The following is a 27,149-nucleotide window of genomic DNA, read 5'->3' as shown; positions in this document are numbered from 1 at the left end:
ATCAAAGTTGTGAAAATCAAAAAAAGGACATCAATTTTATCTTTGCAAAGCATAAGTTAGGCTTTTAATTTTTAGTTTTTTGTTTATAAAAATGATCAAGAGTTGACTATAGTGCAGTTCACTGCAGATTCTTCATATTCTCTAGAGAGCTTTGGACCGTCATTTAAATTTTTATTTGGTCCAAAAAAGTCATTTAAATTTGATTGGCCTTTGTTTTATTGTTTGTGAAAGTTTTGTCTTCGAAGAAGAGGATGGATTTTTGGAAATTTAGTTAATTTCAGCTTGTGGGTTCCAATCTCCGACATTTACGGAGCTATGTTCTGTTGAAGAAATATGGCTCGTGTACCATAGAATTCTTGTTTTTTTGTTCATTATCAAACCCAAGTTGAGTTGGAATAAAAAAAGGATTAATATCACGAAAAATCACAAACTGGTACATATATGATAAATTTATCCTAAACTAATTTTTTGATCACCAAAAATCCCAAATTGGTATACTTGTGACAAAGCTACCTTTTATTAATTTCCATTAAATTAGATTAATATCACGAAAAATCACAAATTGACCCTAAACTGGTACACCCATCAATTGCCACGTGTCATCCAACTCAACAATTTGACGGTAAAATTTAACGGAAACTAATGGAGGATAAATTTGTCACAAGTATACCAATTTGAGATTTTTTGTGGTAAAAAATTTAGTTCGGGGTAAATTTATCACAGTAATATCATTTTAGAGTTTTTCGTGATATTAACCCAGATAAAAACCCAAATTAAGGGTTTACATTTGTTAAAGTGTTGCCGTGATGTCATGTTTTGTTGGATTCTCTATAAATTAACGGTGATTTATGCAGTGCTGTAAGTGCACGTGTGTTATGCAAGCTCGCGGCCTGAGGAATTCTGTCTTCCATTTGCCTCGTTGAGTGGAGTAAATTTTGTTTGAGGAAAAGATAGCAAGTTGGTAGGAGGGTTGCATTCTTCTTGGAGAGACCATAAAGCTACGATATTTGGCAATAGAATTTTTTTTTTCCTGAGCAAATTGGAATAATTTTCTAGTCATTGAAACTTAAGATCACGATGTACTTTAGTGTTTTTATGGTTTGTCAATATATCGTTAAACCTAGAAAAATTTATCATGTATGCTGAGAATAATCATGCATTTAAACTAGCAAATCAAAAGCATTTGATAAAATATTGAAAAATGATATATGATACTTGTAAGAGTGTTCATCATGATCGCCAATCAATCCACGGCCACAATTCATGATCAATCCACTGACACGATCCTCGGCCACAATGAATGTGATCCCCATCCATTTGCCCGTGGACCATTCGTGTCCCATTGCCGTGCATTGTGTCCTTGTGCCTTGCATCGTGCCTATGGGCCGTGTGCCCATAGTCGTGCATCGTCCGACCGTGTGCATCGATGATCCCTTATCGATCCATGGCCAGGACTCACAAGCGCTCCATCCAATCCATCAGGAAACACCGGTGGCTCCCCTACCACACCAAGCATCCCCCACCGAGAACAACAGCTCAGCAACATCTCTCTACCACGTCTCCCTCGTGGCTCTCCCTTTCACATTGGTGCCCTAGAATCAAAATGAACACTACCACAAATAAATTAAATGATTTCAAAGCTCGTAAAAGTACAAGATCAAGCATATGACATTTATTAAACCTAGAAAAATTTATACTATCATCTGATCAGAATAATCATGCATCTAAACCAGAAAATCAAAGCACTTGATAAAGTTTGGAAAAATGATATTCGATACATGTAAGAGTGTTTTAGTTGACACGATCATAATTTCATTGACAAGAGAATCATTCCAATTTGCTCGGTAAAAAGAAAAATCCTATCGCCAAATATCATAGCTCCATAGTCACTCCAAGAAAAATGCAAGAATTCCAAGAATTCTACTAACTTGCTGTCTTTTCCCCTACAAATTTACTCTACTCAGGAAGGCAAATAGAAGACAGAATCACACTACAACTTCCCACCATTAGCTTGCATTCAAATCACTCCCGCACAGGCAAGACACTGCACTCATAACATTGACATAATCGCCATTAATTTATATACAGAACCCAACTCTAGATGACATCATGACCACAATTTAAGCAATCTCAACCCTCAATTGGGTTTGATAACTGAAAAAAATGCAAGAATTCTACGGTACAAGAGAGCCTTATTTCGCCAATAGCACTTTGGTTTGCCAAAGATTCGTGCCTAAAAACCTGAAAATCACTAATGTCCAAAACATTGTCCTCTTCAAAGGCAATTAAACCAAGCCAATCAGATTCATATAACTGTCCAAAACTCGAGAGAGAAAATGAAGAAACTGTAGTGAGCTGCTTTAGATCTATAGCTACATATTAACAATATTCGCCGGGATTGTAACCAAAAGTGATTCTAAAAAGAGAGAAGCTCCGATTTGAGGGCGTGAGTGAGCTCGATTTGTTTTTCTCTCTTAGGAGTAATGATTTTGTAAGGAAAATCTTTGGAAGTGTTTGAAAGATAGAACAAAAGGAAATGAAGAGAAAGTTTGCTCCTTTGAATGAAGCACCAAGGAGGAAGAGCAAAAGGAAGCACCAAGGAGGAAGAGCAAAAGGAAGCAGATTTCATGCAGATCTTTTTCGTGTAGCTGAAGAAAGGCTAAATGACTAGTATTACCACATCAGCTTCTTCGTCTAGTCCTAGTTGTGCACAATTTCTTGGTCTAGTCCAAATTGTGCGGAACGGATCCCACTTGACATTTGCATCTTGAATAAAAAAATAAATGAGTTGGCCTGAATTTGCACACGTGACAACCGGTGAGTGGATTTGTATAACCTATGTGGCAATCAAAGAGAGTACTCCACATTTTCTGCCTTGCAACTTCTGACTATTTGTATAAATCCTATATGGAGATTAGTTCGGCCATTCGTCTAGTTAACAGCAACTGAAGAGGATGTTCGTGACATAGCTTCACAATATCTCTGAGATTAGGCCGCTCTCCTCTTTCAATTTAGAATTAGGTCTAGATCTGGGAATTTTACTCTTGCGAACTATATCTACATATAGATATGGGAGTTTCTTACAGGTATTTGATCTGTGTTCTTTCAATATATTGATGTCGGTATCTCCATTAAACCTAGAGACGCACTGCAAGCTATTGCAAATGGAGCGGGAGATCTCGGTATTTGCTCATCACTGAATTTGGTGATCGGCCGCCGAAAATATACGGTGGCAGATATGTTCTTAAGGAATAAGAGTATGTTTCTAGCTGCATACCGTGCTTTAATATTTGCATTTTGGCATTTGCTTTGTTCAGCAATTATTTGGGATTTGTTAAGCTTGAAAACTTATATGTACCTCTCAAATATTATTATAAGATATGAATGAAATTTTCTTTCGATAAAAAAGAACTTCCAACTATAGGTATTATTTAGAGTTTTTGCTTGGTTAGGATTATATCTTTTTTGGAGTTCTCATAATTTAGTTTTTATTTCACTTGAAATATTTTTTTAAAAAAAATTGAAAGCATACATATATCGACATGTCGATTGGTGTAAGCTATTTTCATTGTAAAAACCTATTGAAAAAGAAGAAGGAGCAATGTTCCCTTTCTTTTGTGCAACCATATAAGCTATTTTAAGAAAAATAATTTCCTTTGCTTTTTTTTTTTTCCGATTTGGCTCCACACAAGAACCAGAAGAAATTGGAAAACAAAACATTCCTTGTTGATAGGCTCTATAATCATTTTAAAAATTGACTATGATCTCTCATGATAGGGAATGATGGAGAGTTTCATAAATTATTGTCCCAAATTAGGGACCGCGGGCAATATAATGTCGCAGGAAAAGTAGCTACTCATTGCATTGCTCGGATCGGACATACCCGGTTCCATGGGTCGAGCCGGAAAACCGGTCCTTATTCCGGTATGATCAAACCATATAAACTGTTCCGGTCAATACCCAAATCAAAACAGGTTTACTCTCGATAGTCGATCCTAACGATTTAACAAAAATATTTGACATCAAATTGAACAAAACGATGGAGATGCTTTATTTTTATTTTATTTGTTTCGTCAGAAATGGAGATGCATTATGATGAAATTGTGACATCCCAATTGGCACAGTTTTGTCATTTAGTGTACATGCATACATTTTTCCAGGAGATCATCCATGGTAGTAGTACTATTGCCTCGGCATGTTTAACTTTGGAATTCTAAAGCAAAGCCTGTCGTTACGTCAAAAGGCGTCTTCATTGGTTAATTTCAGTGTTCACACATACACATACATTTCAAAATCGCGGCACCTCTATGAGTTAATTATATATAAATCTCATAATCGCTCTCTTCCTGTTCGGTGTACAGTTCGATTCATTCATGCTCCCTTTGCCATCCTAGAAGTTTGCCAGGGACCGCTTCTTATCTAGGTCCTTTAGGCCCGACTAGCTTCCGCGTGGTTCGTCCCCAAACCATACACTTATAGGAGAGGGTGCTGCTCTGATACCATATTTTGACATTCATAGATTAAGTTACTCGAGATATTGTCCGTTTTGGCTTGTCCCATTTCGAGCCTCATGGTTTTGTCCTTTGGCGTGCAGGAGAACACTTTCCCAATAGATCACCCATCCTGGTAGTGTTTTAGCCTTAGCACACTTAATTTTGGAATTCCAAAGCAAAGCATATTAATTTCAGTTTTCACATACACGCACATCTTACAATTGTTCGTCCCTTGTTTGGTGTACAATTCGGTTCATTTCTACCCATTTCCCATCCTAGAAGTTTACCATGAGCTGCTCATTGTCCGGGTCTTCTCACCTCGGCGACCACTCCCCGCCCTCATTGGACCGAGTCGATATAGAAATCGGAAAAGACAAGCACGACGATCTGTAGGGTTTAAACGAGAGAGATGGAGTGCCGCTTGACCGAATAGCTTTTCATTTCTTTATTTGGTATTTGGGTCGATGCATCGTGTTCATGTTATGCCAAGAATTATTTTTCATGTTTGACATGGACAATCCACATGTTCTTCATATCACATGTGTGTTTGCTTTTCTCTCCAAAGATGCAGATACATCGCCACGCCCCTGAGAATCCCATAATGCGCGTGACAAGTGGATCGCCTTACGCGACAGAAGTCGAATCGGGTGTTTAGAGAATCCCCAGTATCCTATCGGACACGTCGATGGCCCTAGGAATGCGATGTTACGAGATAGTTGAGGAGAGAACAAAAGGAAGGGAGACCGGCACATCATCGACAGCAATCCACGGGATCGCGCAATTGCTTTTAATGACTCGATTAGAGAGAGAGAGAGAGAGAGTCGAAGGATGTGTACGAAATCCCACCACGAGAGGCGAGCGCACATGCCTTTGTTGGATCCATCGCCAAGCAAAATGGACACGAGTTTCGAACCGATCATCGCTCGCAGATTTCGATTCCGCGTCTTGTCCTTGCCTTTCAACGATTACATAGGACTCGGGCCGGTTCACGATCCTGTCAGTCACTGTCGTTGTGGTCGCCACCATTGCTCCTATCTCCTCCTCTCTCCTCCCATCATAAATTCTGTCATAATTCAAAATATTATCTATATTTTTAAAAAATTATGAAAAGAATCATACATATATTTACGAGTCAATTTGTGCATATCACGAAAGTCTCGTGCATTTCGAGTTAAAATGAATGTCGCGTTATAAAGCAAATCGTGAAAATCAAGCCCGATATCCTATCTTTATCTATCGACTTGATTATCGTAATTCCGTGATTAATCACCATCGAGTTCAATCGGTGCAAATTTCCCCTATGTGGGAACATCGGGTGTCTTGCACCGGATCATAACACCCCGCTATAGTTCGTTTTTTTTTTTCTTGGTTGACCATTTTCTTCATATTTTGTTTCCTGGAAATATTCAGGAGTGGGGAGATTGCTTTCGAAACCATATTTCTAAAGTATAAGTAAATGATGAAGCCAGCGAAACAATGCCCAGATTTCAAGGGCGGATCTTGGACAACTCTAAATAAAAAAATCAGAACAGTGATGGAATCCTGCAGACCGAACTTAGTACCACACAACGTTTCAATCTCTCTCCCTCTCTCTCCTTCTTCTTCTTGTTATTTTTGGTTGATATTAGGCAAATGATTATATGCTTCATGTACCAACTTTCTGGAGCAAGTGCCTGCTTTACAGGGCCTCCCCCAGCCAAAGGAAGCCAAACTTGAGGACCATATGAAAAGAGGGGCTCGTTCGCTCTGGTCCACCATGAAAGCCTGGCGGCCTCCTCCCGGTCCCTCGCATCCATCATGACAATCCACTGACAGTGACCTTCTTTCCTGCCTTTTCCCCCCTATCCTTAAAACCCCTCTCCCCATTTGCATAGCGTGATCCCCCCTTGGCAAATATGGGCCTTAAGCAAAACTTAATCACATGGCAGATTCGTCTACTTTTACGTACGTGGAGGGTCCTCCTTCGAAACTTGTGTCTTTCCTTTTCGACGTCGCGTTCATCAATTATGGGAATTGGTTTCCGCGCGTGGCGTAGCGTCAATCGACCCAATTTCATTCGCGGAACTGAGATATAATGTTTCCAATTGTCTTAGCTTCGATGAGCTCCGATGTTAAATGCTGTTTTTAGTGCTTGAGGGGTGGGGGTGGGTAGGTGCTTAGCATTAAACAGAGGGGGTCGCCTAAAAAATTATTACCTGTGATGGGGTGTCTCTGAATTTTTGTCTAGATTGCTACAAGAGAAGATTTTGCATTTGATACTGGTCTCACCTGCATAATGCTGCTGATTATGAGGTCCAAGGTCTTGTCATTGATCTTTTATGCGGTTCCTTCCACTTGACATCACCCGCAGATTATTTTCCTGAATCCACATGTCTAGCTGGTCAACCAAAGACCTTTCTTTTTCAATTCTGCAAAAATATCTCTTCTTGTGTTGTTTTAACCCGAAAATCAAGGAAAACTTAACGAGGAAGTAGAATCTGCTCACTGCTGTTTAGTGTTGCAGCACGTTCAAGAAACATTATTTTATAGGGGAGAGAGAGAACTTTTATGCTCAACCTATCTGGGTTTACTTGGGTGATCCACCCTGGAATAATACAAACTTTCTTGGACTGTTCTCACAAGGAAGTTCATTTCTTTTCTCTTTGTTTCTCTTTTTTGGAGCAGCCCTTTCTTTCTAATCAGTAACGTTGACAAAACTAGCAGGAATCTAGTGCCTTTTGCTTCCTGCTGTTGCAGTCGTGACTCACCAAGAGAAAGATGAAAGAGCAGACGAATTTTATTGGAGGTGGGTCAGTTTTCTCACTGAAAACCAGGGAACACTTTCTGTTATTTCTTCCATGTTTTCTTCTGCTTAAAGCGCCTTTTTTGAGCAGATTTTGCAGTCTCTCACACGTGTAAATTCCACTCACCCCTCATGCTTTTGTCATTCTCTAGCTCATTCATAATTCATTTTTGCAGCACAATTTCTCTGCAGTTCTTGGGTCCAGCTGATGCTTGAGATCTACTCCTGATGAGTCCTTCAGAACTGGGTTTCAATTGAAGCCTTGAATCTGTTGCTCTCGTGAGTTCTCTCTTTATCCCTTTTCACTTGCCTCATTTGTCTCTGCCTTTGTATTGGCTTTCCTTCATTAAAATTCTTTTGTATGATTTTAGTTGTCTGTGCCTGCATTTGCAAAAACTGGGTATCTTGTGATCATTTTCAAATGAGTGAATTGTTCTATTGTCGATAGCAACTGCTTGAAATAATGTTTCTTCCTAACCGACTTTTGACTTTTGGCTCCCTCTCCATGTTTCTCAAGGGAGAAGCAGCGCGTTCCTGCTCTTGACAAATGGATGAGAGGAAGATTCCACATTCTTGTTTGTCATCCTTGTTCTTATGCGAAGAAAAGGTCAATGACTGGTATCCAATATACTTTGGAGTGTCGTGCGCGTACTTTGCCCTGAGACTCTTGCCCAGTCGAGAGACGGATGATGACAAATGGTCTGAGGTATGGAACACGATACTCCGAGGAAGCGCTCAGTTGTTGGGTTTGCTGGTGTGGAAAGCTCAGAAAAAGGGAAATGATGAGGGAAAAGCTGCGCTCTTAGCCAAGCTAGAGATGGCTGAGCGAGAGAGAGACGAGTTGAAGAGAATTAGACATGAAGATGCAAAAGCTAACGAGAAAGTAGTCGGTATTTTTGCGGCGCAAGAGCAGAGATGGCTTAATGAAAGGAAGAAGCTCCAGCAACAGATCGGAGCACTCGTGAATGAGGTGAGGGTCCGTGGGAAAAGAAAGGATGAAGAAATTTCTGGGTTGAATGAAAGATTGAAGGAAATGGAGCTTCTGGTCCAGTCAAAGGATAAAGAATTGCAAGAAGAGGGACTAAAGAGAAAGGAATTGGAAGAAAAGATCAAGAAGGCCGAGAATACTGCGGAAGAATTGAGGGAGAACGCAAAGCGAGAGGCTAAAGAGCATGCCTCTGAAATTTGGAAGCACAAAACCGCATTCATCGAGCTCGTGTCGAACCAACGGCAGATGGAGGCCGAGATGGGTAGGGCCCTCAGGCAAGTGGAGACCACAAAGCAAGATCTCGAGTTGGTTTTAGAGCAGAAGGAGGAGTCTGAATTGATGGCCCAAAAATTGTCCGTGGAGATTGTGAAGATGCAAAGGGACATGGAACAGAAAGACGATATTCTGTCTGCAATGCTGAGGAAGTCCAAGTTGGACACGGCGGAGAAGCAGATGCTTTTGAAGGAGATTAAGTTGTCAAAAGCTAAGAGGAAACAGGCAGAACTAGAGACAGAAAGATTGAGGTCCGTGTCCAAGGCCCAACATGGGCGACACTCGTTGAGAAGTATGTTGGCTAACCAAGTCAATCTAAAACTTGAAGGTATATACGGAACAAGAAAACTGAATTCGGGTGCGACGGGGTCGTCTCTCATTGGAAAGGCCAGGTTCCAGGCAAATAATCTTCTTGAATACGAGAATCCCAATTTTTCTGGGGAGATAGAGGCATGCTCTCCTGATTATGATAGCTATTCTCAAGAACAAACTGAGGCACTAGGTAGAAGCCATAGTCTCTTTCCTGGCTTTCTGTGAATTTCCTCTTGCTAATTCTTGAAACATGAATTACATATAACTCATCATGAAATTCTTGGCTAGGATGTTTTCTGTCTACTTTTTCTGCCTCTCTTTGAAATTCCTAACTGTTTATCTGTTCTGGTCCTTGAAGCTATCACGACTGATGTCAAGCAATTGGAACACTGGGTACATTCGGAAGCAGAGAAATATGCAACTCTAGTCGAGGAAAGGCATCACCTTGAGCTAAATGCCTTCGTGGAACAGATGAGGCTCAAAGATGAGAAATTGGAAGCTTTTCGTTGGCGGATGCTGAGCATGGAAATTGAATCTAAGCGACTGCGGTCCCATGTTGAGGCTTTGAATAGAGACATATCTCAACTCAAAAACACTAATACGAAGTTGGAAGCCCTGTTGCTTGCACGAGAGGACGAGCTCGGTGCTTTGAAACTGCAGCTCGCTTCACAATCAAATCATATTAATTTCCAGAGGCCTTTAAATGATCCATCTATCCATGATCCTGAGCTAGTTGAAGGTACCATTTGGTCTGAAGTTAAGATCGTTAAGAGAAGACCGGGGCATAAGGAAAAAAAAGCAGATAGATCGGCAGCGAAAGCTTCTCGAGACGAAAATGCAGAAGTAATAGTTGAAACTGCATTAGTTTGTCAGCCCGCCGAAGTGATGAAGGTCCAATCTCCTCAAAAAGTTTCTGAAGTACAGGAGGATGTTGGTGATTCTGTTCCTATAAGAGAAGAAAGTGGAAGTTCCACAGATTTGGGCACTCTCCAAAATTTACCGTCTGTGAGCCAGATTTCAAGCAAGACAAAAAGTTCTTCCTGGAAAATAGATCTTCAAGCTCTTGGAGTTTCGTACAAGATCAAGAGGCTGAAGCAGCAACTTCTCATGCTTGAGAGGTTGATGGGAAAGAAAGAAAGCAGCAAAAATGTCGAAAGCAAAGATGATGGACCCAATGGCAACAAAGGTTTCCTTTCGCTTGTTTCTTTGTTGACCAAACAAGTCGGCCGGTATCAGTCGCTCCAAGAAAAAGCCGATGATCTTTGCAAGCGAATGGTAAGCTTCTCCTATAGATAATGCACTCTCAACTTATGGACTTGGTACTGACAGAAATATCATATGGTGAAGCCTAATCCATTGAAATATGTTAATTGATTTTCCCATTGGATGGTTGTTTTATTGCCAGGCAATAAATGAATTGTTTAGCATCAGCAACAGCAAGTTTGATATTAACACTCATCTGAAAAGATTCCGGTTCCTATTTTTAGCTAGCGAAGAGATTCCAATTCCTGTCTTTTATCTAGTAATAGATTACTCTCACAAGACTTACAAGCCAAAAAGGAAAAGAGAGAATTTTTATAGTCCTCCCCTTAAAATCTCTACAGTGCTTTCTCTTTTTCCGCCTCTCTGTGCTTACTTAGAATGACACTAACTGTAATCTGATCCTTATCTAAATTTTCAGCACGAGAACAATCTGGATGTGAGTCAAGTGGATTCCAATGCCCCGAAATCAAGGGGAAAGACTAAAACACTAGAGAATTTTCTCGAGGAAACGTTTCAGCTTCAACGGTACATGGTTGCGACCGGACAGAAATTGACGGAGATACAATCAAAGATCGCCGTCGGATTTGTTGTAGCAGCTGAAGAACTCGCAAAATCTGCCAGCTTTGACATAAAGCGGTTTGCCGATAGTGTGAGGACTCTGTTTCAAGAAGTCCAAAGAGGCCTGGAAGTCCGAATAGCTCGTATCATCGGGGACCTTGAAGGAACCTTAGCTTGCGATGGGATAATACATCGGAGGAGATAACCGATGAGATGAAACAGAGATGAGTTCTAGGTGAAGTGTGTTGGAGGGATCAACCATTTCTTCTCATGCTTCCCCTTTCTTTTACCTCTTTTACCCTCTGTAATATATGTATGCAGTTACTCGACATTGTATAGGATTATGCATAGTTGCAACCACAACACAAATTCATGTGACTGGATATAATCTCAACCTGAGGAGATATGTCAGCTCGGAAGAGCAACTCATGCCGAAACTTATTTGGGTAATTAATCACTTTAACCTTGCCTCTGGTGCCTTCTCTCTAAAACATCAGGTTGCTATAAAACACTTTTATGGTATTTAGTTTCATATGAAACGATTCTCGAGGGAAATAACTCGGTATACTCAAAAGGGACGGCATTAAAGGAAGTAGAGAGGCGATGCTCGACTTCGCTTGTGAAGCTGAAAGAAGCTAGGCATATTGGTATATTCCACAGGTATAACTGGAATGTTTCCCTTGTCCAAGAAATAATATTCCACGGCATATGGCATCTTATTAAAAGACTCTTTCCTTACTTCTTCCCCCTTCTCTTCATTCTCCTCATCCTGCAACTGCAAGATCTCTTCACAGAGGTTCTCTCCTCTCAGAAAAAGTATCAATCAGGCAAGTCTCTCTCTCTCTCTCTGTATAAATTTACTAAGTTTCTTTTTACAGAAACTCCCGTCTCCCACGGTTGTGTTTTGTTCATAAGTTAGACGTCTTATTTTCTGGTGATATTGCTTGTAGTGGCATGTACATGGCCTCGAAGATTAGAGTTAAAATGCATGGGTCTGAAAAACGAAGTAAATTTTCAGACCAATTCACAAGCGTCGGTACCGCGTTCCTCGGTCTCTCCATCGAAAGGTCGGGCTTAAAGGAAATAAGGTGCGGGGAATGATAGCCATCCGTCAGATCTAGGACCTCCCATGTCTGGAGATCTTAATAACAACCGACCATCGCCGGGCCATCCTTTTATCCAGAAAAGCAGAAACATGTAGCAATTGTCACTCCAAATTTTAACAGTTAATGAAAAAGAAATCGAATGTCACACCGCTATTCCTGGAAACCTCGTGAGAGATACGTTTATCTTATAGATTACTTTGAAACTCACTTGGAGTCTACTGTTTTGTCAGTATCATTCGCATGAATGATGAAGCACTTTCATGTTATTAGTCATACACGCGAAATAAACTACAAGGTCTAGGTCGTTAGGAGCACTTCCACGAGTGGGGAAGCATTATCCACACAAGACGGACTGAGAAACTTCATTGAATATTATTAAGAAACCGCATCGATTCATTAAAGATATCAAGAAACATAGTTTTTCTAGTCAATAGTTACAAATTTTGCTGATACTCCAATGAAATACAATTTAGTGTTGAAAGGGAGGGGTTCTCAATTCTCAAATTTGTCTCCCTCTTTGCCTATCCTAGAGAAATCTGCCTTAAAAGTTGGCTTCTCTCTGGACGGGCTTGACACTTCTGTCAGTCTCATTGCATAGTCAAATTCTTGTATTTTCAGTAGGATCATGTTACAGGAGCCACTCTACTCTGGTGGAAGAAACTCTGCAATGTAAAAGGGAGCAAATAAACAGTCAATATTGATTTTCCGGTACCTAAAAATTTAACTACGCCCGCATGTCATAAAAAGAACTCGGGTCTTAAATTGGAGACAGAAATGACATTACCAGTCAGAAAGAGGGTCCTGCGCATTAATAGCTTTGTGAATATGTGAGGGCAGGTTGGACCTTGATAGGCTTTAGGAATTCCATTGCCTTTCTTCCAGACTCAAATCCCATCATTAACCAACCAAAAAAGTGCCACAGGAAAAAATTTAGCCTTTCGATAACGCCATTAACAAGACACATAAGTAAGTCTCCCTCTGCATGTGTTCTTGTAATAGGCATACTTGTCTCTGGCAATCCTGTAAAGGATCAGTAGATATCAGCACTTGCAGTTCTTTCGGAAACGCATAAACATAGTTAACCTAACAGATATCGTAGTGCAAGTGTCATTTTTGTTTAGATAAGATCAATGCCAATGAATGGGGTTAGGCTTGGCCCATATGGTCTTTTACATGATGGGCATGTGCCTATACACCTGTGCGTATGGTATATGCACGCATTTACATACATACATGTGACCTCACATGCATCTAACGTGCACAAATGCTTCAGAGAATGAATAAATGAGACCGGGAAATCATTCTGAGCATGGATATACTCACCAGGGCTATTGGTAGGCAAGTCAGTCCAATCATGCTGGACGACCTTCATTTCTGATACCTTGATCAGCTCGAGAAGAGCTTGATTAACCTGAACATGAGCATAGCTTCAATCCATTTTTTGCAGTTCAACAATCAAGCCCAGACAATTAAATCAACTTGCATGACTAAAATACCGAAACAGTTTGATGTGATTCCCTCATTTTTGAGAAACTCTGGACTGCAATAATATGTTCAGAAGCCACATCTAAAAACCTCTCGAGTCTGAATAAACTTTACAAATTCCTTTTGATCTCAATTCATACACACAACAAGTCAATTGAAAGAATTAAAGTATATCCATTTCATTGATAATTAGCACAAAACCTATAAGCACTGTCTAGAATGATTTCATCCAACTTATTCACATGTTTGTCCAGTGCACTTTGAAAACCTAATTGCCCTCTATAAATTATCATGGAGCAAGCATGTAGTAGTGCCAGAAAAACTGCCCTCTAAAAAAAAGTATCTAACTTTCCAATTATTGTTCCAAATAAAGTACCTCTTTAGTCCTCTCATGACTCACTAGGTGCCCTCCATCAAGCTCTATCATTCTAGCAACAGGCTTTAATTTCTCTGCCAGACTCCTTGCATGGCATATTTGAGCAACAACGTCATGCCTGCATACAACAAGGTAAACATACAGCAAAATCGCCAACATTCTGCCAAATGACACGGATTGCAATTGAATATAATAGAGAAATCTTAATCATCTTTGAAGTAGAGTTACACTGTTTGCAACAAGCATTTGAAACTATCTGAAGAAATTTAGAGTTGAGAGAACGCCACTCAAACCATTCCACTAAATCAGGAACTAATACTTATTGACAGTGATAACTGATTCTGTCAAATCACCTATACATCTTGGTTGGTCCTTGTGGAAATGTGATGAAAGCAAATGGTTGATGTTGGGAAACACCCAAAGGTGTTCATGTCCCTCTATCATTACCGGGATACTGCTGCAGGAGGCATCATCAAGTTACGTATTAATTGAGGAGAGGTAAATATCAACATTGAGGACATTGTGCCATTAAATTCCTGTTTCCTTAACCTACTGCAATGTTCTCATTCAATGTTCTTACAAATTTCCTGGTGAACTGCCACTATCATTTGTCATGTCAGTTCATAAGGTTAGTCATATACCTTCCATGAATGATAGATACAGGAAATCCAGCCGAGCAGATTAATTCTATCTCTGTTCTTGTCATTCTATGCTTCCAGCAAGCATTTATCTGACCTTGAAAGCCATAGTTTGACTGCAGTCCTGTTGATGTAATACTCTTTACATATTCCTGCAAGTGATTGGATCTAGTCCTTAGTCAAGTTATCAATGTTATACTACAATTATAAAATTAAACTAGTCAAAAACCAATTATTGGCTTCAACAAAATGGCAATTTTCAGAAAAGTAATCTCTTATTAAGTTCATTCAGTTTCAATAAACTCCAAGCAAAGGTGTATAGTCATAAGTGAAAAAAAGTTGCCTAGGTAAAATACCATATTTCACCATGGTTATTCAGAGGTAGATCCATTTAACTGTGAACACCAAAGCAAATGCATCTCTGGAAATCGTAAGGATAGGAAAACTCAATGATAGTTTGGCACTTGTTTATATGGCATTGTTGTGCATTTAAACCTGGAAAACACTTGTAGACATAAACACTTACTAAACCTTAGAGAACCCTCTTGAAGTCTCTAAATAACACAGAGTTACCAAGACCATGTAGAGTTAACTCCATTAAGTTAATGCTAGACCAAAGAAACTTGAGATTTCTCAAGATTTCTTACTTGGTGGAGTACTTCCCTCCGGGTGGTAGATCCAACATATTCCTCAAGATATTCCTGCACATAATACATTACGCTTCCATAAGAGAAAGAAAAATAGACAAACAGCTTTACCCTGTGGATTGCTCTCTCTCTCTCTCTGTCTCTGTCTCTCTCTCTCTCTCTCACACACACATAGAGATTATCTAAAACATCAATGCACTTCGATATCCCAAAAGAAAGACTCCAATCATAAGAACACAATTGAATTTACTGGAGTCCTTAATTCATACTATCACGGAACCACTGATTGTTCTCCTAAAATCCTTGTTTCTTTCGGGATGGAGAAAGACTAAGTATTTCTCCTTTGACAGGGATGGAAGAAGGATGCAGTGGATTTTACAATGACGGTTTAAGTACATAAGTACTGCCTACCTTTGAGTAGTGGGTATCCAAATCAACAGCAGCCCTTTGTTCAGGAGTTTTAGCCCTAAAGAAGCGGATTGCAATTGAGATGGTTCGCCGGTCAATCTACATGTATCAAAATATCGTTGTTAGACTACTCAAATAGTGGCTCAAATGCGATATCAGGACTGGGTTCAACTTTTTTTTTGTTTTAAGCGACAAAGCAATTGCATCATCTAAACTAATTTAATCTACATAGTAAATAGCACAACTAGTTACTTAATACAAGTACGCGAATTTCTGTGGGAAAGTAATAATGAAACCAATTTTCTTGAGGAAAGTCAAAACAGCTTCCGCTCCCCCGATAACAATGTTCCATCATATGGTGAGGTCAAGATACAGAATCCGAATGGATTCAAGTGAACAATAAGCAGTTTCACCATTAAAAGGCAAACTGTGAGAGGACCCTTTTTTGCCTATATGAAAACACGGAATCATCTCAGGAAGACTGCAACTGCGATGCAGAAAGGCTCTCGCTAGATATTGATCTTTCCTAGAATCTCTATTTCAAAAAATAATTGTTCCCGCACAATATCCAAGGTTAAGTCCTATGTCTCTGCATTGCTTCTCATTTTCACAAGGAAAAGGACTCCTGTAGCTAATCAACGAGAGATCTTTTGAAAAAATAACCATCTCTATGATTTTGTGCGGTAGCTATGGTTGGGATATTCAGGTGATGCAATGAGATCTTTTGAAGATTTTTCCATCTGAATGATTTTGTACGGTAGCTGTGACTGGGACATTCAAGAGATGCAAACTGTGAAAGCAACTTCTGCTACTGCGCGCAAACATTAATAAGGAACATTCTTGACATGGATTAAAATCCGCAAGTAACCAACCAGTAAAAGTTCATAACGGCTCCTTTCTAAGCAGTATGTCAGTAAAAAACATCAATTTCCTCTTGTTCATGTGGTTAAAGCAAAGCATAGGAGCATGGAACAGGCTCAGCATGCGATAAATGAACAACCTGTCTGTAAAGTACTGAACAGCGAACACCCACGCAAACAAATAGTTCTTTCAATGATAAAAGAAACTGGGAAGAACATTCTTTCCCCTTTTAGTTTGCATGGAGAAAAATGTCAATCTCTATTCAAAGGAAGGACCATCGCATACTGAAATGGATGCAATACCTTTGGGAAACATTCATAACCTCCACCAGTCACATTGAGCAATCCTAAAGATAAAACTCTGTTGGGCACCATGGCAGCCAACTTGCAAGCGATCATAGCTCCTGTTTTGACAGCCAAAGAGGCAGTTAGTCACCCTGAAACAAACAGGAACCCAATCTGGACTCACAGGTAGACATGTCATGGATGTGAGCTTTAGTTCATTATTAAGTTTATAACAAGGCCAGATAAATCCAGGCATCCAGTCTGACCAAAAAAAAAAAAATCCAGGCATCCAGATAGTGCAATCAGAATGGTTGTTTCAAAATCTCATATGAACCACAGAGCCAAATAAGCATCCATGAAATTTGGGTCATTCAAAACTCACCCATTGAATGGCCAATGACATGGGCTCTTTCCCAACCCAGGTGATCGAGTACAGCAATCGCATCTTTCGCCATAATCTTTGTCCTGCACCAGAAATCACATTGAAAGTCAAAGTCAATTTTCGTTAAAATGTTTTTGGAACAACACCAAATTATCATCAAACTAAAAGACTAAGAAAGCCATCCAATGTCCACGATTAGTCCCAAGGAAAGCTGAAGCTGCATTTTAGCTTTGCACCAACTGGCAACCATTTCTCCGGAGAATACACTCCCGATTCAAGAAACTCCACGAAGCAGCACACACTCAAACGAACTAGAAAGCTCACGGTATGCGTCGATCGGACTCACGTGTACTCCGACTTGTCGGCGGGCACGGAGCTCCGGCCCGCACCACGATTGTCGAACGCGCACACCTCGACCCCACCATCACCACCGCCAGCGCCGGCTCCCCCAAGAGCCTCGTCGTTGGGCCGGTCGGTGCCGGCCAATCCTCGAATCTGGGGTCCCCAAGAATCGTGCGTCCCGGCCAACCCTGCTCGTTACCCACCACCGAAAAACATCACATCAGGCGAAACAGAAACTGACCCAGAAAGCGAAAGAAGCACACCATGCTCGGAATCCCAAAGAAGCGGAGTTTTTTTTTTCTTTTTGCGGGGGGAGAGACCTATGATGAGGAGGACTTTGACAGGGCCGCCGCCGTAGGTCCGGTAGAAGATGTCGGTCCCGCTGTCGTCCACGGGGCAGTGCGGCATTGTTGCCTCCCACGCGAGAGAGCGACGTCGATCGACGGAGCGAGAACGACGAGAATGCAGAGAACGATCGAAGAAGAAGAAGAAGGCACAGTAATGGTTCTGTGTGAACAGAGAGATAGAGAGAGAGAGAATGAAGAATGTTCAATAAAAAGGGACGGGAGGAAGGAAGCTGCGGACGTGGCGGATAAGCAGCGGCCTTTCGCCACGTAGGATGGTCGGGGGGGTGGGGCCGGCCGAAAGTCAAAGTTCCACAGGGGGGACCACTCCTCGGGATCAGGATCGGAAGGCGCTGGAATTTCGACACGTGGAGGATCGGAGGGGGATTGGACCGAAACGAATATCATGTGCGTTATTTCCGAAGCTCCGTAAGTTACTCTTACGTATCATTGTTATCTACATGCACAAGTCCTCCCTCGTCGTAAATGGACATCCGTCCAAAAATCGCCATTAATTTTTTCAAGATTATCAATAACGAGAGGATACGAAGGTAATGGTATTGATAGAGACGAGGATTCTGATAATGAACCTCAAATTGGCCTCCATGTCGATAATTTTGAGGAAATTCGTGACGATTTTTGGACGCGTGGGCAAATTTGGGAATTCCTTTCTAGACCAAAAAAAAAAAAAGTCCTCAGCAAAATCGGGATCTTACCTGAAATTGGGGATTTTTTTTCAAGGGATTAGACCAAATTTTATATCTCTTTTTCTCTTAATTAAAGGCAAAGAGAGATATGATCAAGAGTTGCCACCGACAGTTTCTTGCTAGCTAAGCTCCTTCACCACAAAGCACGAACCCAATAATAGCAAAGACTTCAATTCAAGCGTGATTAACAAAATTAGTCAATTTGCAGCAACAACAACATGTCTCCATGTTCATTACTTGATCTTTGGGAAAGTTAACAATTCAATAGCAAGTTGAACTATGTACCCATGTAGCAATGATCTCGTACAAGGACCGGTCAACTAATTCTTCCCCAACCGGGGACGTGGGCTCCTCCTTCTAGTCCACGTCCTTCGAACTATTTCTTTAATCGAAGTCCTAATTGGTATGTTAATCGGCGGCCACACATGGGTCAAATCCAATCATTTTTGCCAAAATTGATTTCCGCGAAGTTTCTCCGTGGCCAACTCGCGTGTTGATTCGACCCATTAAACACGTTTGCGTGAGAAACGGTTGGACACTGAGGCAGATTTTTGCATTATAAAATTAGCCGACGACGAGAAGCATTGGAGAACCAAGCCGCATGTTTAGATAATGTCGAATTTACATGCATGTATGAATATATGAGTGGAGAGGAGAGCTTGGGTAGGCTTTGGCCGATCGAAGTTGACGTGGGATCCTGATTACTTCTGGAATCAAACCGAACCAAAGCAATAAAGGGAAAACAACAACAACCAGCCCAAAGACTAGGTTGCCGTGGCGGCCGTCATCGTCACAAAGAATGCAGGAAGAGAAGAGCAGGACCTAAATGTCCGTTCTGAGACCAGACATTCTGGCCCAGAACTCGAAACTCTTCTACAACCAACCAAACAAACACCATATGGATCAGCCCCAGGGAAGCAAGTTCGGTAACTGTAGAATAATAGATAATCAGTGCCGGACCGGAATAGAAAAAAGCCCCAATATCAATGATTGCTGTTTTGATAGCTAGTATTCTACCTTCATCGATAAGAATTTAAAACCAACGTGAGATTGTCCCGGTAGAGAGTATCTAATATCACGAGTGAATGTCAGATGATCCTCGGTACAAATTCCAACTCACAACTCGAATTAATTGACACTCGAATAAGATGAGTCATTCTTCCCAGCTCCCCACCAATTGCATCGAATGTCGGGAGAAAGCGGCTTCTTCATTGAGGCAAAACACTTTAAAATTTCAGTAAGAAGGTAGGACCTATATCCGAGCAATGGAACTCTCTCCCACTCTTTTCCTTTCAGTGTCATCTGCAGACTATCATCCTGGACAGCTACTTGGAAAGAGCACAACACCATTCTTCAAACAAATAGTGTGGAGACTAGAACCACTTACCACTGCAGTTGATACTGGCTCCACATGGCAGTTATATGTCGGACCAAAAAATTCACATTTAGCGTCCATGCCTTGTAGCTGTCAAAACATGATCCCTTCCGGTTCCCTGAGTCGGGTCGCACAATTATCTACTTCTTCCCCTTTATGTCAAGTTATAAGTGCAAGAGGCTCTCTGTACAAAGAACAGGTGAAGGTGATCTCAACTGTTATCCACTATGATTAGCACCAGTCGAAGGTTCTCTTATCACTAGTAATTTTCTTTTTAAAATTGAAAACGGTGAGAGGAGCAACCAATTAGCTACCTCCCTTGGGAGTAACCATAGGGACTCCACACCCTGCCACAAATTATCGAGTTGCAGGTCCGCCGAGTCTGCCGTTGCATCATCACTACTGATTATGAAGAAGGTGGTGACTGTCGTATGTAGGGATGTATTTTTCGGATATTGCCTTGGTGAGCTACTTGTTGCCAAGAAACCCCTGTTGCTGACATCGCCTTGCTCCTGAAAAGGGATCAAAGAGGCAGATAGATGTTTTAGCAAAATTTACAGGGAGCTAACAACTAGCAGAAGTTCTTTCTATCGATTACTTGTGTCTAACATTCTTCCATCCATGATCAAATCATCTGAAACTAAATTTCAGTATTGAAATTATGGTTTCTTTAGAATGCAATAACTCCGAAAGCATGACATTCTGAGAACAATGTGTAATCACAGTATAGACCATAGTATTACAGTACTAGCCATCAGAACTAGGTGTCACAGCCATCACAACAGTTTAGGCAACTTGACACATGAATGCTGCAGCCCATAAATTTAAATATGACTATAATAAATTTAAGTATTAGAACTGTCTGCAGCCAATTCAGTAACCTCCGCTGGACATTTTTGTTGATAGGGGTAATCAATATAAGAGTAAATTGATGACTGATTTCGCACGAAAATGCTCAGAGAAAGTATTTTTTTCTGATTTCGAAAAGAGAAACATTAACAAGGCATCACTCTTCCTTTAAAGCCTTTTCACTGCTGTGATCATAGATGATATGAAAGCAGTTATTAAAACAGATCAAGAAAGGAATCTAAAGTAATTAGAGCAGATCAAGAAGGGAATCAAGTGCTACCTCAATAACCAATAGTTAGATGAATTGGCTCTTCTGTCTGTTTAACGAAACTGCCGTCCTCATAGAATGCCCATCCCAGTCACAGCCGCCAGTAATTAAATGAATCTTCCGACAAGTTGCTTGAGTAAGTAGGTATAAATTCAACAACTATGGCCCGAAAATTCCTATCTGACAAGGCAGGATAAGGGCATCTACCTAAACCACGAGTTCCTGATAATATCACAACGTCAGGATAATGTAGAGGTATTCACTTGATTTTCAAAATGGTCCCACTTGTACATACCAAATCACCCTGAAGGAGATGGAAGCAGATGTGCCAAGAAACTAATAATGTATCATTTGCTTGTATTTCATCCTGAGTACAGACAATCTTTTCTGCAACTGAACTTTTTCATCCCTTCTTCCTAATTTTTCCAAATAGAACACAACTTTTTTCAGGGTTACTGCGACTTCTTCACTCTCATAACCTATCTCTTTCTCTTGGATTTTTAGAACCCTCTGGAGAAGCACCACTAACTTGTCATCATCCTTTCCCATGCGAGTCTGGATCGAAATTAAACAGTCAAGAGCCTCCCCTGCAAGACAAATCAGAGGGGAAGAATATAAGCTGCCAGCCTGCAATAGAATAGGGAATTCCCAATGTTTTCAAGATGTCCATAAAAGCCACCCAGTCCATTTGTGTAAAGATTAACATTGCATAATGTAACTCCACAAAATAATGTTTCCTGTGAAGACAGAGACAATGCATAGAGATAATATTAACGAAGACAGGAAAAACTGGAGTTTACCAACTGGTAGAGAATCTTCTCCAAATGCTTTCTCGCGAATCAGCAAAGCATCCTTGGCAAGTTCTTCAGCTTCTTCATCCCTTTTCAAATGGTATAGAGTCACTGCAAGATGAAGCATAGGAAAGCTGACGGAGGGATCATCAGGCCTCAAGGTCCTCGTCATTATATCTAAACTGGTTCTTAGCAAGCGCTCTGCCTCCACAAAGTTTTTTGAGCGAGAATAGGATGTTGCAAGATTTAGAAGGTGTCTAACAGAATCTGGATGATCCTTTCCTTTATATTTCTCAGAAATTAACAAGCACTCCTCCAACAGCTGTCGCCCTTCGTTACCCCTGCAAGTGCCACATTAAATCAAATGAAAAAGCGAACTACTAGCTGCCTTCACTTGCCCGGAAAATAGTGTTGTTTTCTTTAAATTTTCATTCTGTGATATCTCAAATGCATAATCAATTATTATACACTCAGATAACTGTCAGATTGGGAATGTTTTCTTTATGGATATTCGAATAAATACCACGAGGGTATTAACCCATATTCATTATCAAGAATACCAAATTAAACACTATGAAATACCAATTAAAGGACAAACACCATAAAGCCCCAACAACCATAGGCCCTATTAAACCCTCAGCTTGCCCCCTTTGCAGGCCAAGATTAGACAATTTACCAGAAGAGATTAATGAAAGACTTATGAACATCTCTTGTACGTTGACCCTGCCCCTAAAAATGTCAAAGCCACATCCTCAGTCAGCATGTCGGAAGAGTACTTCCTTGAAAGCCATCTACATACTATTCTCTATGGCAAAGGGTAGATGGAAGAAAGACAGGCAAGCTCTATGATTATCTGAGGAATCCAATAAACATGCCCCTTAATACTCTTAGCATTATAATAAGTACGACAAAGAAAACTTCAGCTGAAGTTCAAAATATTTTAAGACCAAGTGTTAAGAAAAAGTACACTGAATATGCATCTTATGATGACAGATTACAAAACAATAATAGCATGAAGTAATTCGGCCAGATAGAGTAGTAAATGTAAACCTTCCGGTAACATGAAGTAATTCGGCCAGGTCTATTCTCATCTTCTCCATCGTGGGATCATCCAAAGCCATAGAATTTGAATCCTTAATGATCTGAAGGGCACTTTTGTATAAGTTAATAGCTTCATTGACATCTCCTGTAAACATGCAACTTAACATTAGTTAAGGAAAATATTTAATAGAAAAATTAGTGAGAAATAGGATAGTCATACACAGAACAAAACTCGCTTTCTACATGCTGGAAAGCTTATATCAGAAAAGGACTTTCTACTATCACCCACTATAATCGCTTTCATTTTTCTCAAAGCATGGCCCTCTCATCACCCAGGCTGATCTACACTAAGTTTCAACTATCAAAAGGCTAGAGTATTGAAGCAAAGTAAAATATTACAGTGGGAGTAAGAGGGAGATCCATATTGAGAGTAGGAGAGAGTAAGAAATTACCTTTTGCACATTTCACATGGGCAAGAGAAGATGATGCCATTCCAACTCTTCCATCTTTGTCTCCATATAAGGTTTTATATATGCTTACAATTCTAACAGAAACATCAAGAAGGCAAGTTAAACATATATCGCAGGGTTCACTACTGCTTAATAAGTAGTACACATCAGCAAGCAGAATTCAGTGCAAACCTAGCAAAAGGACTCTCTGCATCGTCAACCTTCCCTTCCATTATCAGAAGATTGCCAAGACCAGATAAAGGAACTGCCAAATCTTCACTTTCAGGGCCTCTACTTAATTCTAGAATGCTAATTGCACGACGGTATATCTCTGTAGCTTTAGATGTTCTTTGAATAGAGCCCAAAGCCTTTGCCATTCCCAGTAATGGCATGACAAGAAAAGTACTAGTTTCACCTACAGTTCAACAAATAAAAAATAAGCGAAGAACAATTGCTGACATTTAGCATTTCTGCTCTAAGTGAACTCCAAATTGTGAGAAAGATAAGAATTGGCATTATACAAAATAGCAACAGAGTGAGAGTGTAACAGCACCGTGCATTCATCACAAGTCTCGTGTTTTTGTATTGACAGAAGATAATCAAGGTAGTCAAAATCGCGTTTTTCTCTAGGACTGCTAGGGTGCTTAAAATTGTAATGGAAGATCGCATCTAAAATTGTAAAGTAGCTTAGGAAACGGTAGTGGAATCACAAACACAGTTGAAAAAATCTTATAAGGATTAAATGATATTTAGTGTATAATAGATTGAACAGCACAATCCAATGGACATGCCCATTACACATGTCATAGCAATAAGCAAACCTAATCTGAATTTTTTTTTTTTGCATATAAAATTTAAAGTAACAAATTGTTGACTTTGATACCAACATCCTAAACAACAAAAGTAGTACGTTTAGGAAATCAAGATAATGTTTTTTTGGTAGTGAAGACTCAAGAGGTATCCTAATATTAACCGAGTTGAAAACGAAACAACATCCATCTTCTTCAACTACCAAAGGTTTAGATTGATGATTTTTTAAAATTTGCGATGCACCACATCTTTCATTAATCACCTCAAATAACTTCATTTTGAACATTCATAACCTCAGACAAAATCCGAGATATTACGGAGACATAACAAACACATTGATGAACATGAGTTCAGATAAATTGCACTCAATGCAATGCAAGTTCTTGTCAAATGATAGATAATAGCAATTCCTCTTACTTCAAAAACGTGAAATGGCATTCAAATCGCTTCACATCAATATACTAGCACAAGGTAAACAGATAAAATAGACAAACTGCCAAACATATGATTTTAACAACTAGTTCATGCAGCTGCAGTCAACATTATGGCCACCCATTAGCTGCTTAGTCCAACATAGTCAAGTCAGCGACATAACCATCCATGCAAGACCAACCAACAGAGCTATCCTATTGGTCTTTAAGCTAGACCCAAGCAAACCCGTAGAGTTTAAGATTGAACATCGCACGTACCATATAGCTGTTCAAGAATGCTAATAGACCTTCGGTACATGACTGTTGATTTCTCAAACTTCCCCAAACTGGAATACATGCTTCCCATATGCATAAGTACTGATCCAAAAAGACGTCCATCATCGTATATATTGCCAACAACTTCGTTCATCTGGTCATGCATGAAATGCAACAACAGATAAGAGAAGAATCGCGGCCTCAAACATTGAAGAAAAACATCGTGATTAATGTGCTTTAGCATCCAACGCATGGCTTCAGATCTAGGTGAATCCATCACAACATCATCATTTCAAGTTTGAGATGAAGAGTTTAATCACAAGGGGAATTAGCCAGGCAACAAGTCGTTGGATCTCCCTCATACAACAGCGCAGTCAACCTCCAGAACAGCACAGGCGAGAATATACAACAGAAACATACATAAGTATTTGTTGATTATTTCTCTTAAGAAAGGCACCTGACAAATTATATCATACTTAGGCACCACCTTTTCCCCGTGTAACATGAAAGCAACTACAAATACTCTATATCAAATGCATTCTAAAGCTCCACCTAATCAACCCCCCCTCCCCAGGGGCGGGTGCATCACCCTGCAAATGAGCAATTATTCAAAATAAAAATAAAAATAAAAATAAAGATTACCATCTCCAGTATGGTCTCGACCATTTTGAAGTCTCCAATGCGCATGTACCCCAGGGCTAAAACGTCAAGAACAGCAGCTTCTTCGATGCTCCTAGAACCTGCATCTATTTCTCCCTTTACAGCTTCGAAATTCGCTCGAAGCAGGCTTATGGCATCCTCATGCTTCCCTGCGGCAATCATACCTTTGACTTCATCGAACAACTCCTGCAACTCTCTCTCGAACTCGTGCACGCCTCCCGAGGAATCCGCGGACGGTTCCGACCTGCCAATTTTCACACATCGAACACCGACCGCACTCGTCACGCCTCGGGCACTCCCAAACCACGCACTCTCGGAACATTTTCTAACCACAGAACTTCAAACAATCAAACACAGTATTCAAAAGCCGAGGATGAGGAGATAGTCCCTACCTCCCGAGGTCAGCCGCTGTTCCGCCGCCTCGATCCTTACTCGTCACGCCGGAACTAGCAGCGGCTCTAATCGGACCGGCGACGACCCCGCCCCTGAACGTCCGCCGCCGGAGATCAGCAACGGAGAGCAGCGTCGCGGCGGCGGCGGCGGCCACCGGAAACGGCGGTCTCGTCCTGGAAAAACCATGGTTTTTAGAGCAGAGGAGGAGGAGGAATTCAGCTATCCGGGGCGTCCCGGTAACCGACCGTTACACCTTCGAAGCGGTGACGCGGTCGTCGTGGAGAGGAGGAGGAGGAGGAGGAGGAGGATTTACCTGTAGGCGCTGGGGCGGAGAGAAGGCAGGAGAGGAGAAGACGACGACGGCGTCGCCGTGCCGGTCAAAGAACAGAGGAACTCCATCTTCCGGGGACGGAGAAATTTGCAGGGTCGAATCTACAGCGCGCGAGGTAGGCCTGGTGGGATTGGGGATTGATAGGTTTCTGATAAAGCCCCTGCACGGTTCGGTCTCTGTTCCTCCCGTTTTCTTCTTTGGAGGGTCGGACCGGGCCGAGATGATCGCGCGGTTCGGTTTGAGCACAGGCGAACATGCTTTTGCTCTGCGGGCCCATAAGATTTACGGGGTAATTCAAGACGTACTTGTACTTCACTCACTCGTATTTATTTTTAATTTTTTTTCCGGGTTATACGTAGGGTTGTGCGTCGATCCCGATCCAACCTGGGATGCGAAATGAACCGAACCGGATAGGTCGATTCAAGGTAGTTCTTAGAGGGACCGGTCCCAAGATTTCTTCATTTTTGTTACTTTTTTTTTTTATCTTGAAGCAAATCCTAATTCGTAATTTATTTCTTTCTTTTAATGTCGGGAAACTCCTAGTTGTAGGGAATAGAAAAAACCAAAAAGGAAAAATCATCGGATTCGAAACCAACCCTAAAACCGGACCAAACCAAATGGGTCCGTTCTAGGACAGAGTGGGCCAATTCCGTGATTCTAGGTTTCAGAGTAAGAATCGACCCACTATGAAACCAATCACCTGTAGTTATATGTGTTGCATATTGCAATTTATAAAATTCAAATTTGCTTATCATTTTTTTCAAATTTTTCTTCAATTAATTTAATTTAATTTATAAAAATGTTGGGGTTGGGCCAATCGTGCCCGAGGGCAGCATGTGGACTTGTCATATTTCCCGTGGCCGCTGGCCACCCCTCCCAGGATCTTACAAAAAGATGACTGAAGTGACGAGAAAATATTAGAAAGGTCAGTCTTGCCGCGTAAGCAGTAAAATACCCAATCCAAGTAGGCTCTTTTTTTTTGGGTTATTACCACGAAAAACCCTAAACTGGTACACTTGTGACACATTTACCCTAAACTATTTTTTTTACCATAAAAAATCCCAAACTGGTACACCTGTGACAATTTTACCCCGAACATACCACAAAAACCCCCAAACTGGTACACATGTGATAATTTTACCCCAACTAATTTTTAATATTATTTTTTTGAATTTTTTCTTTTTTCTTTTCTTTTTTTTTTTTCTTCACTTCAACCTCGGCTCTGTCAGCCGGCCCAAAGAACCTGG

General features: G+C 40.7%; 3 protein-coding genes across 7 annotated transcripts; 1 reads left to right on the top strand and 2 right to left on the bottom strand.

Annotated features, from left to right (window-relative positions):
- The first annotated feature begins 6,629 nt into the window (after positions 1-6,629).
- Positions 6,630-11,982, top strand: LOC115680703 (uncharacterized). Of its 2 annotated transcripts, none has more exons than XM_056303622.1 (7): positions 6,630-6,873; positions 7,197-7,278; positions 7,452-7,554; positions 7,793-9,038; positions 9,207-10,123; positions 10,530-11,485; positions 11,620-11,982. In XM_056303622.1, the coding sequence occupies exons 4-6, from the start codon at positions 7,823-7,825 to the stop codon at positions 10,872-10,874; spliced, it is 2,478 nt and encodes an 825-aa protein (XP_056159597.1). In that variant the 5' UTR covers positions 6,630-6,873; positions 7,197-7,278; positions 7,452-7,554; positions 7,793-7,822; the 3' UTR covers positions 10,875-11,485; positions 11,620-11,982. The 2 variants fall into 2 exon arrangements, with proteins under 2 accessions (XP_056159597.1, XP_056159596.1); XM_056303621.1 differs by having other exon boundaries at positions 7,158-7,278.
- Positions 11,983-12,147: 165 nt separating this feature from the next.
- Positions 12,148-17,671, bottom strand: LOC115680705 (uncharacterized). Of its 2 annotated transcripts, none has more exons than XM_056303623.1 (11): positions 17,519-17,671; positions 17,181-17,386; positions 16,857-16,939; positions 16,493-16,593; positions 15,333-15,428; positions 14,922-14,975; positions 14,278-14,426; positions 13,637-13,754; positions 13,099-13,186; positions 12,560-12,795; positions 12,148-12,437 (listed from the first exon to the last, which is right to left on the bottom strand). In XM_056303623.1, the coding sequence occupies exons 2-10, from the start codon at positions 17,279-17,281 to the stop codon at positions 12,584-12,586; spliced, it is 1,002 nt and encodes a 333-aa protein (XP_056159598.1). In that variant the 5' UTR covers positions 17,282-17,386; positions 17,519-17,671; the 3' UTR covers positions 12,148-12,437; positions 12,560-12,583. The 2 variants fall into 2 exon arrangements, with proteins under 2 accessions (XP_056159598.1, XP_030460391.1); XM_030604531.2 differs by having other exon boundaries at positions 17,203-17,386.
- Positions 17,672-19,273: 1,602 nt separating this feature from the next.
- On the bottom strand, positions 19,274-26,085 carry LOC115680689 (uncharacterized). Of its 3 annotated transcripts, XM_056303667.1 has the most exons (11): positions 25,885-26,085; positions 25,571-25,744; positions 25,161-25,503; positions 24,522-24,672; positions 23,215-23,437; positions 23,026-23,117; positions 22,583-22,718; positions 21,542-21,873; positions 20,754-21,328; positions 19,939-20,136; positions 19,274-19,808 (listed from the first exon to the last, which is right to left on the bottom strand). In XM_056303667.1, the coding sequence occupies exons 1-9, from the start codon at positions 25,968-25,970 to the stop codon at positions 21,078-21,080; spliced, it is 1,788 nt and encodes a 595-aa protein (XP_056159642.1). In that variant the 5' UTR covers positions 25,971-26,085; the 3' UTR covers positions 19,274-19,808; positions 19,939-20,136; positions 20,754-21,077. The 3 variants fall into 3 exon arrangements, with proteins under 3 accessions (XP_056159642.1, XP_030460367.1, XP_030460368.1); XM_030604507.2 differs by having other exon boundaries at positions 19,274-20,136; XM_030604508.2 differs by having other exon boundaries at positions 19,274-20,136; positions 25,161-25,422; positions 25,885-26,060.
- Between the last annotated feature and the right edge of the window lie 1,064 nt (positions 26,086-27,149).

The sequence above is a fragment of the Syzygium oleosum genome, unplaced genomic scaffold (genome assembly GCF_021117445.2).
Source record: "Syzygium oleosum isolate NSW1041296 unplaced genomic scaffold, Sole_v2.1 Sole_v2.28, whole genome shotgun sequence".
Classification (NCBI taxonomy): Eukaryota; Viridiplantae; Streptophyta; class Magnoliopsida; order Myrtales; family Myrtaceae; genus Syzygium; species Syzygium oleosum.
This window is presented reverse-complemented; position numbering and strand designations above follow the sequence as displayed.